The sequence below is a fragment of the Argiope bruennichi genome, chromosome 2 (genome assembly GCF_947563725.1).
Source record: "Argiope bruennichi chromosome 2, qqArgBrue1.1, whole genome shotgun sequence".
NCBI lineage: Eukaryota > Metazoa > Arthropoda > Arachnida > Araneae > Araneidae > Argiope > Argiope bruennichi.
The window spans coordinates 63,378,303-63,391,527 of record NC_079152.1 but is presented as its reverse complement, the minus strand read 5'-3'; the positions used below and the strand labels follow the sequence as shown (position 1 = coordinate 63,391,527).

At 25.1% G+C, this 13,225-nt stretch overlaps 1 protein-coding gene across 4 annotated transcripts in view; it reads right to left on the bottom strand.

The window, feature by feature from the left end:
- Positions 1 to 13,225, bottom strand: part of LOC129961931 (fas-binding factor 1 homolog) — a 33,982-nt gene that overhangs the window by 8,202 nt on the left and 12,555 nt on the right. For all 4 annotated transcript variants that reach the window (XM_056075572.1, XM_056075570.1, XM_056075573.1 and 1 more), the window contains 9 exons: positions 12,964 to 13,012; positions 9,235 to 10,192; positions 8,538 to 8,638; positions 7,427 to 7,474; positions 7,186 to 7,344; positions 6,645 to 6,752; positions 5,653 to 5,792; positions 2,729 to 2,847; positions 764 to 886 (listed from right to left, as the gene is read on the bottom strand). In XM_056075572.1, the coding sequence (XP_055931547.1) occupies positions 764 to 886; positions 2,729 to 2,847; positions 5,653 to 5,792; positions 6,645 to 6,752; positions 7,186 to 7,344; positions 7,427 to 7,474; positions 8,538 to 8,638; positions 9,235 to 10,192; positions 12,964 to 13,012 (1,805 nt within the window). The remainder of the gene's footprint in view (positions 1 to 763; positions 887 to 2,728; positions 2,848 to 5,652; positions 5,793 to 6,644; positions 6,753 to 7,185; positions 7,345 to 7,426; positions 7,475 to 8,537; positions 8,639 to 9,234; positions 10,193 to 12,963; positions 13,013 to 13,225) is intronic.

Genomic DNA, 13,225 nt, shown 5'->3' with positions numbered 1-13,225 from the left:
GACAGAAAAAATTTGTTTTATAGTTATTTTTTTATATTTATCAAAAAATGATAATAATTTTGATTGGAAGTCTTGGAGTTTTATTCGTAATCAAACTGATGACCATAATCCAAATTAAAATTTGAGAGATAGATGTATTTTATTATTATATAACTAAGTAATTTTGATTGAACCTGATTTGTGGAGTTATCACATTTTTTCAAGCATACATATTTTCTTTTCAGCATACTTATTCGGATTTAAAATGTTTCCATTTGAATTAGAATATTAAAATTAATAATATTTTATCTAACATTAAACTCAAAATGTTATTAAATGATAAGCTGCTTTTTGTGATGAAATGTTTAATTAATTATTTTTTCTCTAAGATCCATAAAAAAGTAAAAACACCATGAGAATTAAAAGAATATCAAATACTATTAGCATACAAATAACCTAAAGTGAATTTAAATAGAATGTTAATATACTAGCATATTTTAGAATATATAATTCATAAATTTGCAAGCTATATAATTTAAAGCAATAAAAAATTTCTTAATTCCCATAAACAGATTTTAAAAAAGCAAATTTTATTCAAATTAATATAAATTATCAACCAATCAGCCATATATATTTAGAAATGTTGCCTGCTTCTATAATAGAATAAATTCTTTTTTTTTTTTTTTTAAAGTTAGGATCAGTTGTTTTGGCTATATAGAAATTTAAAACTAAGTTGGTAGGTCACATAAAGCTGAAATGGGAAAAGGAAAGAAAGAATGAATACCTGAGATAAACGTATCTTTTCTTTTTCTCTTTCAACTTGCTGCACTTGTAACTTGTATTCTTCATCTAAATGTTTCTGTTGAACTGATAGTCTAGCTTTCATTTGCTGCAGTTCCCAGCGTTCCTATAAATAAAATAATGGAAAAGTAGTTTGTTTTTAGTAGTAGTTTTATTTGAAAATCATGTTCAAAGCATAAAATCTCCTGCATTATTATAATAATGTCATTTGAATTACAATTTCCTTTATTAAAACAATTCTAAAAACAAACAAGCCATTTTTCATAATAAAAAAATATGAAAAAATATAATAATCTATACATTTTCTTGTCAAAGCATTTGTAATAAAGTAAAATACATTATGAAGATTCTTTACTTGTGAATAATTTTTTTAAAATGTGCAAGGCTTTAATTACATACATTTTTGCATTAACTAAGACAAGACATATAAGCAAAAATAATTTGTATAAAAAAAGGTAAATTTGTGGGGAAACATGTGCTGTGATAAGTGAAATAGAAATCACAATTTAACATAATTCTATCAAGCAGTGTCTTAAGTGTCATTATTGTTTGAACTGAGAAAGGTAAATATTTAAAAAAAAAAAAAAAATGTTTAGAAATTCTCAATTTCACAAATGCCAAACTTTTGAAGAAAGAAATGATAACTAAATGCTTTTATTTTAAAATTCACATTATATGTGTATTAAATTTAAAAACATAAATTGAAAATTGTATTTTTAACACATATACAAAATAAAAAAAAAGACTTGTTGCCCAAAAATACATTTGGCATATCAGTCTTTATAGACTGCTGTTTACCATCATCGTGTGAGATTTAAAATATGATGACATAAGAATGTATTTAACATGGGAGTTTTTAGAAAATATATGGAAGATGGAGTATCAAATGAGAGGTGCTGCATAAATAAATAAAAAATGAAGTAAACTAATGCTGACAACATTTTGCTTATGTTGCATAAAAAAGAACAGGCAGACATTTAATGCGTTAAATAATGACATATTTCAATATACAGCAATAAACTGATCTTTTAAAAATCCTTCTAATGCTACACTTTATTATTAATAAACACAATATTTAATTTTCAGATCAAAATCTATAATCTTGATTTTTTTGAGAAAAACTGATTTAATGCAAGCAAATTGTTTTGAAAGAAACTACAGGAGACAAAATGCTTTCAACAAATGCCTTTTACATTTCATGCGAAATGTTGGCCTTTTTTAAAATTATTATTTATTATCATTCATCACATGCTTAGATGCAAATAGTTAAGTGAATACATTCAATTCTACAGACGACTGTGTCCTTCCTCATAGACATTCAATAAAGTTTAAAGAATTTCCAATTGTATTTTGGATGTGGATCTATTCTACATGCACAGAATTTGTCACTAAAATTATTAGTTAATAAGAGAAAAGAAGAAAAAATAAAAAAGTTTTTCTAATCTATAAAAGAGTATTCTGCAAAGGCAGCAATGAAATCGTATAACATATCCTTCAGTATTATTTAGAAAGTAGTTTCAGAATACTGAAATGTAGTGAAGAATATAATACAATTTTTTTTTAATGTTTGAAAGTTGATAAGTATGTCCATTTATCAGTAAATTAATAGAGTCTCTGTGATCATTTTCAAAACAGTTTTTTAGAATATACACAGACGTATATATTGAAACTTAAGGGGTATTATTTTAAAAATTACAAAAAAAAAATTATAAATATTTAATAATAATATATATTTATAGCTATTAAAAATGAATGCATTACTTAAAAAAATATGCATGCACACATTTAGTCCTTTATATTTCCTTCTTATTAAATATCATATCTATGTTTATTTAAAAAAATATAGATCATTCATCATAACATAATTATTTTAATATAAAGTAAAATTTAGCATTCTATATTTTTGTTTGCAATTAGTCTAATAATCTAATTCTTTTCATAGCTGTACCTCTTCTCCTTCTGTTGTATACTTTTGTAAACGACTCTCTAGTTTAAGTACCAGTTGTTGCAGTCTGTCTCTTTCCTCATCACTGTTATCAAGCTGTTTCTGAAGTCTGTTCTGTAAACCTAAAGAGGAAGGGGAAAATTTTTCTAAAGATGAATGGCTACTTTAAAAAGGAATACTTTGGATTTTAAATTCAATAATATGATTTGATCAGAGTTAAAGGCTTAGAATAATTTAAACATCGTCCTGATTTCCTATTATAATCTTAATTAGTGAAGGAATCTTTTGTAATTACAAAAATAATAGCAGTAAATTTCACTCCTGTTATGAATCATAAAATTATTTTTTGGAGGAATAGAGTTAAAGGTATCAAAAGCAATAATCATAGAATTTCAATAAGCTTATTATTATTAATAATAATAATAAAAATAAAAAAACACAGTAAAAATAAAGATGATAAAATCTGATTACCAAACATAAAATATTTTTTTATTTGTCATGCGAGCAAGAAACTTTAGAAATAAATAAATATCCTTAAGTTAACAGATTGAGAATTATTAATCATTTATCATTATAGTTCAACCTTCATTTAAACAATTGCTTTAATAGAAAGATACATCAAAATTTAATAACCCAATGTTAATAATCTTTCATAAATCAATAACAGTCAACATTAAACCCAAATTCCTACACTCTGTTGAGAAGATTTTGAATAGAGTATGGAAATAATAGAAAATAGGTTTTGAATAGAGTTTTGCACATTGCAAAATGTATGAAAATGAAAAAAAGTAATATACATAAAGGACAGATTAATTTTGTCTATGAATTCATAGTAATATCAAAAATCGTTAAACAGACATAGAAACATCTGTATACTTAAAATTATTATTTAGAAATCACATTGCAAAATGTATGAAAATAAAAGAAAGTAAAATATATAAATATAGAATATATAATCTGTTTATATATATATATATATATATATATATATATATATATATATATATATATATATATATATATATATATATATATATATATATATATATATATATATATATATATATATATATATATATATATATATATATATATATATATATATATATATATATATATATATATATATATATATATATACTTATAATAAAGCTCAATGTGTGTGTGAGTGTGTGTTGGCGCTCTACAGGCCAGGTCATTTGACATACAGCCATCAAATTTGGTACATGTATACCTTAGAGGTCGGGAATGTGCACCTGGGTGAAATTTTAATTAGAATTTTAATTATTAATTAAAAACTAACTTTCCCGCCAAAAAAATCTTCCATTTTCCCCACCGCCAAATGAATAAGGCTTCAATTGTTTTTTTCTCCCAACAGTAATGAGGCTAGGGTTAACATTTTTCGGCGGATTATTTCAAACGTTTCTGTTTATTTTCTTAATGTTTTATGCATTTAAAATTAAACATTGTTAATTAATCCATGTTTCAGATTCATTCTGAAGTACTTTTGAATTACAATAACATAGAATAAAGGAAATTAAAAATGTATAATCTGCATAGCATTACCCCAACTGGCGTAGAAAAATCCACGCATTTGCGTTACCGGAGCTGGCGAAGAAAATTCACGCATGCGCATTCTGATTGTTGCCATGACAACCGTTATCAAGGGATGATTTAAATTATTTTTAGGTTAATTGCATGCTTTTGTAAGTAAATTGTATTTATGTTAGTTATATATTTTTTGTATATGCTTATAGTTTTAAGTACATCGTTTTTTAAGTAGTTTTTTAAACCTGTTTTCGACCGATTATTTTAAACAATTCATTTTATTTTCTTAGTGTTTGATGCATTTAAAATTAAACATTGTTAATTAATCGATCTGTTCATGATGAATCAGAAAATTTTGTTGACAAATTCTTGAGATATTACATAACTTAAGACAGATATTCTTTAGTGCCCATAAAGTTTAAAAGCTCAGCGACTCTATTATCAGTAATCATATTATTAAAAAAAATGCTTTGTTTCAGTAAAAAATATTATTATATTAATTGCAGTTTAGTCATTTCCATTTTAATTTTAAGCATAAATTCTACCGGAACTAACAGAAAATTAGAGAGATACATATTATGTTATGGCTGAAGGACTTTATATTATTATGAGGGAATTACATGACTATCAAAATTTGAAGCTTTAAAATATTTGATGAAGAAGCTATTAAAGTAGGAATTACATAAAATATTTAATTATTAAAATTTTAACGAGCATTAAGATTGGCGAACCGGCTGGTCGCCAAAGGCGGCTAGTATATATATAAAGGACAGATTAATTTTGTCTATGAATTCATAGTAATATCAAAAATCGTTAGACAGACATATAAACATATGTATACTTAAAATTATTATTTAGAAATTCAAAAACATAACAACAATAACATTTATTTTAATTGTACAAGCACATTTTAAGAAGAGTTAAATTAATATATGATGAGAATATTTGTCTATGAAAACAGCCACTAAAAAAATAATTTATTCTATTGTCAACTAGATCATGTTTTGTTATACTATTTTAATAATATCATATATGCCAAGTACATTTAGGATTTTTGATCAAATCATTAGATATCTTTGATGCAAAGGAATTGTTAAATCATTTGTGTTTTTGTCAAAATGGAATATAATGACTTGAATTCCATGTAAAAATTAAATCATGCTATTGTACTTCAGTGTAAAGAATTGAAGTGAATCAGTCTGGTTGATAATGACATTCACTGAAAAAAAAATGCAAACTAATGAATGGTCGATATATTAAAAAAAAAGGACCACAATGAGCCACGTCAATTTTTCTTATTTAATATTATAGATATTATTTAGCAGTTCGTTCTACTTTAAATGAATTAAAAAAGTGAGATGTAAAAGTAAAGGAAATACTTCTCAGATCCTTCTCTTTAGCATCCAAAACAGCTTGTCTCTCTCTCATAGTGACTTGATTTCTTTCCTCAAGTTTCACTTGTAACGAAGCTAGTTCTGCAGTTCTTGCTTCTAACTGTTCTGTTAAATGTTGCAAAGATCTTAAATAAATAGAAAAAAAGATATTGATAAAACATATCTCAATATATATATTTTTTAATTTAGTAAAACAGTTTCATGTGAAATGTTGTTAAGAACTTCATGTCACTGTGGAAAAGTACATTAGAATGAAATTCTTTATTAATTTAGCTTTAATTGTGTACTTATTTAAGTAATTTCTAAACATAACTTTTTAAAATGAATAACTTATTTTGAATGATTTAAAAAAAGCACAAATAAAAAAACTTTAAAGTGAATGTTACTGCTTCTTCCATGAACAAAATAAAATAAGACTTAAATCTTAGCATATAAAAACAAAAAAAGTGTAAAATGTAAAAATTTGAACAAAATAATGATTATGTTTAACCTATGATTAGCAAACTGCCTTTTAAAAAAGTAAAGAAATTGGTAAATCACTCTGAAACACATTTATTGAATTTATTAACAAATAACTACAATTGCACTACAATTTTTGTTTTGTTTTGTTTAGTTCAGTTATTCTAAATACAGAGGGGAAAAAATTATTATTTTGCACAATTTCAAGAAAAATTATTTATAGCCATTTACAATTTAAAAAGAGAATTGTAATCATGTAATAGCAACTGCGTTACAAAAAAAGTTATGATTCTGAAACTTCAATAAATAAAATAATAATTTCAATCAATTTATATAAAAAAACCCCAATCTTTTGATGATCACCTTTTTTCCAAACTAAAAGTAAAGTACTTGTATGCATCGGAAAGACTGTGAACAAATGTTGTACAAAATGATCAATATGATTTTCAGTAATAGGTTTATATAGAGTTAATATCAATCATACAAATAAAAGTACAAAAAACAGATACTGAACAGACCTTGAGTGTGCTTGAGTACTCAACAAAGCTTCAATCTCCTGTTCTTTCAATCTTTTTAGCCTAAGTAATGCTTCCTCATGATCTTGTTTCATTAAAGCAATTGATTGACTGTAAATAAAGAATATAAGAAAAATGAATTAACACTAAACCTACTGGCATTTCAATGATACATTGGAATTTATTGTTAATTCATTACAAACAGAATTATAAAAAATATTTAGTGTTGTCATAAAAAATACTCAAAAAATAGTTCTCAAACTTTTGGATCTATTTTTTTAAAAGGACTTTGTTAAATTTTGGGAGTGCATTAAGAAAGTTATAAATGCTTTAAAAATATATTTACAAAGTTAGTGAGTACTATTTCTGAAATGGCAACATATATTATTATTTCATATCATTAAAGTAGTTCATTCTAAAAAATTGTTTAATTTAAGATGCACATATTACAGTGAAATGAATGAGAACTGAACTATGAATACAGATTAACATTATCATGTGTTTTTAAATTATGGTAATTCTTTTGTTGTAGAGTGTTTCTTACTTATGTAGTTCCTTTAATTTTTGAATTTCTTTCAAAGTTTCTTTTTCGGATGTTTCTTGTTTAGCTTTAAAATTCTTTTCTAATGCCTTCTTTTCTTCTTCTGCTTGGAATAGTTTTTCTTCAAATATTCTAATTTGCCCTTCCATTTCTGATTTTATTCTAAATAAGGAGACAAATGATATTATTAAACAGAAAACAGATAATTATAAAATATATGGACAATTATTATGCAAAAACATACTTAGTTTCCATATTGTTTAATGAGTCCTGCAATGCTTTAAGCTGGTCTCTACAAAAGAAAAAAAAGGCAATTATTGTATTTATAAATATATGCATATATGAATCCAAGATATTTCGACTTTTAGTATGAATAATCAAATGAAATGCAGATTAAAGTTCAGTTTCATTTGATAATACCTTGAAATAAAAAGAAAAGAAACTGCTTTTTAACATACTACATTTTAGGATTAAAGAAATTAAATAATAGATAATATTATAAAAAACTATCTGCATCATTTCCACACAAAATAATTTTACCTATTTGGCAATTAACTAAGTTGTGCTTTAGTAACATATACTTATTTGAAACATTTGAGCAGTAAAGTTAATTATTTCAATTAGAGGAACAAAAGTCAAAATCTGAAGCATATAGCAAAACTGGATGAAACACAATCCTCTGCAATTCAATATTGATTTCATTTCTTTTTTATAACCGGAATCTAAATTGCTTAAAGCAAACTTTATACTACTTCCAGATTTTTTAATAATATTTGAATTTTCTGTTTTATAAAAAATATTTAATTCTTATGAAAGGAGTAGTTTAAATTTGATTATATCATAGGCATTATCACCATTCCAATTTTTGGGTGCAATTTCTTGATTTCTTTAAACACCAGTATTAATTTTTTTTTTTTTTTTTTTTTTTTTTACATTTAACATTTATCTGATGAATTGTTGTTGGAGCTATATCATGAATAAAAATTGGGAAGAGTAAAAAGTTGATTGGTCTTGTTTATTGGTACAAGATATTTTCTGAATTCAAGATAGAGTAGATGCCATTCATTGAAAACTAAATGCGATGTCAGATTTCTAACATGCGAATTAAGAATAAATTTATTAAGAATAAGCCGATTAAAAATAAAAAAGAAATAAAAGAAGTATCATTTTTTAATAAAGAAAGAAAGTAATATACAATAAGTAATATTAATTTGTTTCATAGCATTTATGCCATTAGTTTATGCAAAATGCTTAGACATGCAATCCTGTTGCTGAATTGCTAATACCATAAAAAAAAATGTGATATAAAATTTAGTGTGAAGATTTTTCTCATATAAAATAAACATTTTACTTACTTGTGTAAATTTTCAAGAGTCTTGATTCTTTCTTCATACATGGCTTTCATTGCTTCAGAAGATTTTAATAGTTGATCTCTTTCAAAAATGTGATTATTAATCTATAAAAAATTATAAAATTATAGTAGAAGAAGCATTTATGAAGAAAATAAAAAAAAAAATCTTTTAAAACATAAATATTCTAAATAAAAGTATTTGAATTTGAATAAAAGCTAAAAAATATATCACAGGCAAAATAATAATTTGAATTGTTTACAGTATTTAAGAACAATAAGCATCAAACTAAATTTTTTTTAAGTAATAAAAGAGTGAAATATTAAAACTTTATCATTGAAAAATATACTGGTTGCTTAGCTATAGTTTTCAAAGAAATAGTTTAAACATTATAGCAGCTGAAAATTTAAACTATACAAATATCAATTCTAATGTAAATTTTACCATCATCTTATAATGAGTGAAATAAAAATTTAAAAATTCTAGTGTTTAATATTTCACAAAAGAACGGAATCTTTATAATTTGCAGAAAAACATTATGTATAGATTTTTTTTTTTTTTTTTACCATTATAGAACAAACGAATTTATAAATATATATATATAGAGAGAGAGACAGACAGATGGCTTTCATTTCTTGTTCACTAATATTAAAAATTTGGTTTAAACTAGTATGAGTTAATTAAAATGAATAATCAAACTTACTATTGTTTGCAAAACATGTGTGTTAGCACTACCTTCAAATGCAGGTTCTTGAGAGAAGCCAGAATCTTTTGATATCGTCCGAAGAGCATAGTTGTCAGTTGCATTGCTAACTGGATTTTGCAGGTCTAATGCTGAATAATTTCTATTCTCAGATGATTGCAAATGAATTTCTTTTAAATGAGCTGAAGGTACTTTCCTTTCCTGAGGTAAAATAGATGGTTCTAAAACTTGGGCTTTTGTTATAACAATCTTTTTATTCATGTCAGGTGCACTTGCTTCAGGTAAAGATATTGAATCTCTTAATAAATTAGGCGAATCAAATAGATTCTTGCGTTTTTCAACTGTAATATTTTTGTCATCAGTAATCCAACTTACATCAGCTGTTTGAGAATCATCACTTACTCTTGTTCTACCAGGTGTTGTACTAGGTCTAGATATTTTAACTGGTTCTTTTTCTTCCAGCCAGTCATCATCTGTTTCTAAAGATATTTTATTTTTGCTAGAAGTTTGTAACAGACTTTGAGATACTGTTGCTGATTCACTTAAGCCTAGCCATTCAGCACTCGAACTTCTTCTTCTGTTGGTATTGGCTTTCAAATCTTTGGATGAAATCTGAATTTCATCAGTCATGTTTTCTTTTGACTTTGGTGGGTGTTCTTTTGGTTTTACAGATTTTTTTGGACTTTCTTTAAAAAAGTTCAACCAATCAGTATCATCTTTACTGGTTGCACCCATTCTTTCTGATCTTTTTGGTTGTGATATAGACTTAGTTGCTGTTTTGACTTCAGATACTAATTTTTCTGCTTGCATTTTAGGAGTGAATGATGACTGTTTCTTTTCTGGACTTTCTTTCTGAGACTGTTCCGCCAATGATTCAGGAATACCTTTAAAGCTAACTTGTTTCTGCAAACTCTCTCTTCTTTTTTCTTGAGTAGGATTTCTTTTCACTGGGGAAAAACTGGAAATAACATAACAATAAGCATGGAATCAAATAGTTAAATGCAGTCATTTATCTCAGTGGGTTCACAATAAAATAAAAAGTTAAACAATTGCAACTATTGTTGCTTAATCTCTATTAATTAAAAAAAGAGAATGCATATCTGTGCATGAGTTGGTGCACAACAGGCAGACCTTTGATTTACAACAACAAAATTGGGCACACATATAATTTGGAGACTAAGAATGTGTACATAAAATGATTTTTTTTTTTTGTAATGAATCTCTAAAATATTCTTAAACCATTTCAAAATTCATTTTTTTTTTAATTTTTTAATTATGCAAAATTTTCTAAAAAATTCTTTGCATGATTCTCTACAGCAGATTCCACTGTTGAACTAAATTTAATATGTTTTCATTGTTCTGTCAAATAACTAATCATATGATTTTTCTTCCATCGCTGAAACTAAACAAAAAGTATTATATTTAATATCTGAGTTGTTCATATGAGGAATAAAAAATGAATTTACATTACCATAAAAGTTACACGATTTTCTTGATAGTACAATGATTCATAGCACTGGACTCCATAAGAATGGTTCATATACAAAATGAACAAAACAGATATCAAGCAATTGAAATAACAAGGCTTCTTTCATGTCTGTCACAATTCATGCTTAAAAATATGTTATTTCGTGAATCATAAAGTAATCTATAAAATATTTACTTGAAAAATAAACACATTATTCACGATGAACCTGCTGGTCACCAAAATCATTTAATATTTCAGAAATTGTAAAATAAGTTTTTTTTTAAAACCACCTTTCGAATTTAACAATAAATTGTATTAATTTGAATGTGATTATTTTGAAAGAAATTTAAGATTTCATCAAATTTTTAAAATGTTATCTCTATATAGAATCAAATTAAACGATCAAATAACCGAGGAAGTTTCCCTAACTGGATTTAGACATGAATGTAAGGAGATAAAATCAAAAGTTAGTATAGCATACTTTTTTCAGCTTATCTGTACAAGTTCACAAATCTTATTTAATAACAATGATATTATCTATTAATAATTTCCAGCTTTTTTAAGCCCTTTTACCCTTCAGTTACAGACAGATATGTTTATAGGGCTGGAATTATTAAATACGTAAAGTAAAAGACAATTCAATTCATTCTATTCAATTTAATCAGATCAAAATTAAGTTTTGTTTAAATTAATTTTAGAACATTATTTTAATAATATTCTTAATTAAGGATAATTTGGAAGTTCATACTCTGTTTATTTTATAATTCTAAAAAAATATGAGGTTTTAGAATTTAAAAAAAAATGTCTTATCAAATGTCAAAAAAAATATGATTTGTATCACATAGTAAAAAAATATTAATAAAATATATTGAAAAATTCAATGTTCAGCTACACTAATTTCATTAGAATCTATTACCACTTGAATTGGCTTATCTCATTTTTCCAATAAAATATAACAAGTTTGCTCTTTTGTGATTTTGTTAGTTTTGTAATATCATATAACTTAAAAGCCCCCCCCCCTTTTTTTTTGCACTAACATTTTTGATTAAAATTGCACTATCTATGAGATGTATCTAAATTAAACGTTATTCTCATGTTTGAATACATCGCATATGTTATAACTCTCCTTTTTTTAAAAAAACTTTTGATCTGAATATAGTAAGAAAAATGTTAAAACATTTCTTAAAAGAAAATCATAAGATATACATGTAACGCATGCTATTGTAACTGAAAAAGATTTATAATTTGACTATCGGATCCTATTTCAGTGCTCTATTTGAGTTTAAAATAATTCTAATTTTAAAAAAAACATACGATTTGAGGCGACCTTTTTCTATGATGAGAGTAATTATTCTCTTGAAATGTGTACAATCAGAATAATAGACTACATAGAAAAAAAATTCTAAGGATTTTGACGGCATTTTTATACTCCACCTACAGAATGAGCTATTCAACTAGAAGATGAGGGCTATCAAAAATTTCAGAGGATCATGCCTTCTCTCTGTTGTGCTCATCTGTGGGGCCGATTCTAACGCAACTTCTTTCAATAATCCATAAAATGTTAAATATATTCTCACCAGGCATAACTAAATACTCTTTTTTAAAAATTTTAATTTACAGGAACTTAAAAAAAATTTTAATCTAAAATATTAAAAATTTAAAAAAAGTTTCCACTGTTTATTGAATTGTAACAAGTCTGGCACAGTTCGCATTTTGTACTTGTCTTTTAGGACAACCAATCTAGTATTTCAGTATATGGCGGGATCTATTGAAGAAACAGAATACAAAAGAGAAGAAAAAAAGGATCTAAATTTTCATCTAGATTTCTTCTTTTCATTGGTTTTCTCTCTTGATCATTAGGTAAACAAATTCGACTAACAAACTAAGCTTACATTTTATTGTATTCAAGCATGGCCGGAGGAGGAGGAAAATATTTTTAAGGACTGTTTAGAGAATTTCTTAAGTACTGCTTTTTCAAAATTAAACACTTGAATATGTTTGAAAATGGTTTTTAAATTTCAGCACTTTTCATGATGCTATATACCCTGTTAACATGCATCTATATTCATTTTATAAAAGATTTGCAAATTAAAATGTAAAGACACATTCTGTTTAATACAAATAAATAAGGGAGAATTTTTTTTATTTTAACTGTTTGAAGATAAAATCTAAAAATATGATGATTATCATAAAAATGCTTTTAAAAATGTATTATGCTTTGATGAAGATGATTTTAACTAATAAACAAATTTGATCTATACCTTTTTTTAGGGGATGCAAATGTTCCAAGAATATCTTCTTCTTCGGAATCTGTTAAAAGAATCAATACAGTTTAACAATTTTTATCAATTATTTAATTGGAATAATGAATATTTTGTTTGAGTAAAATTAGTGCCACTAAAACAAATTTTAAGAATAAAACATTCTTCTTCATACCATTAGAAGGAGGAACAAAATTTTAAAGCATAATGAGATTAAAATTTAGGATGTCTGTCTCTTTTGTTCAGAATTATACATTTTACC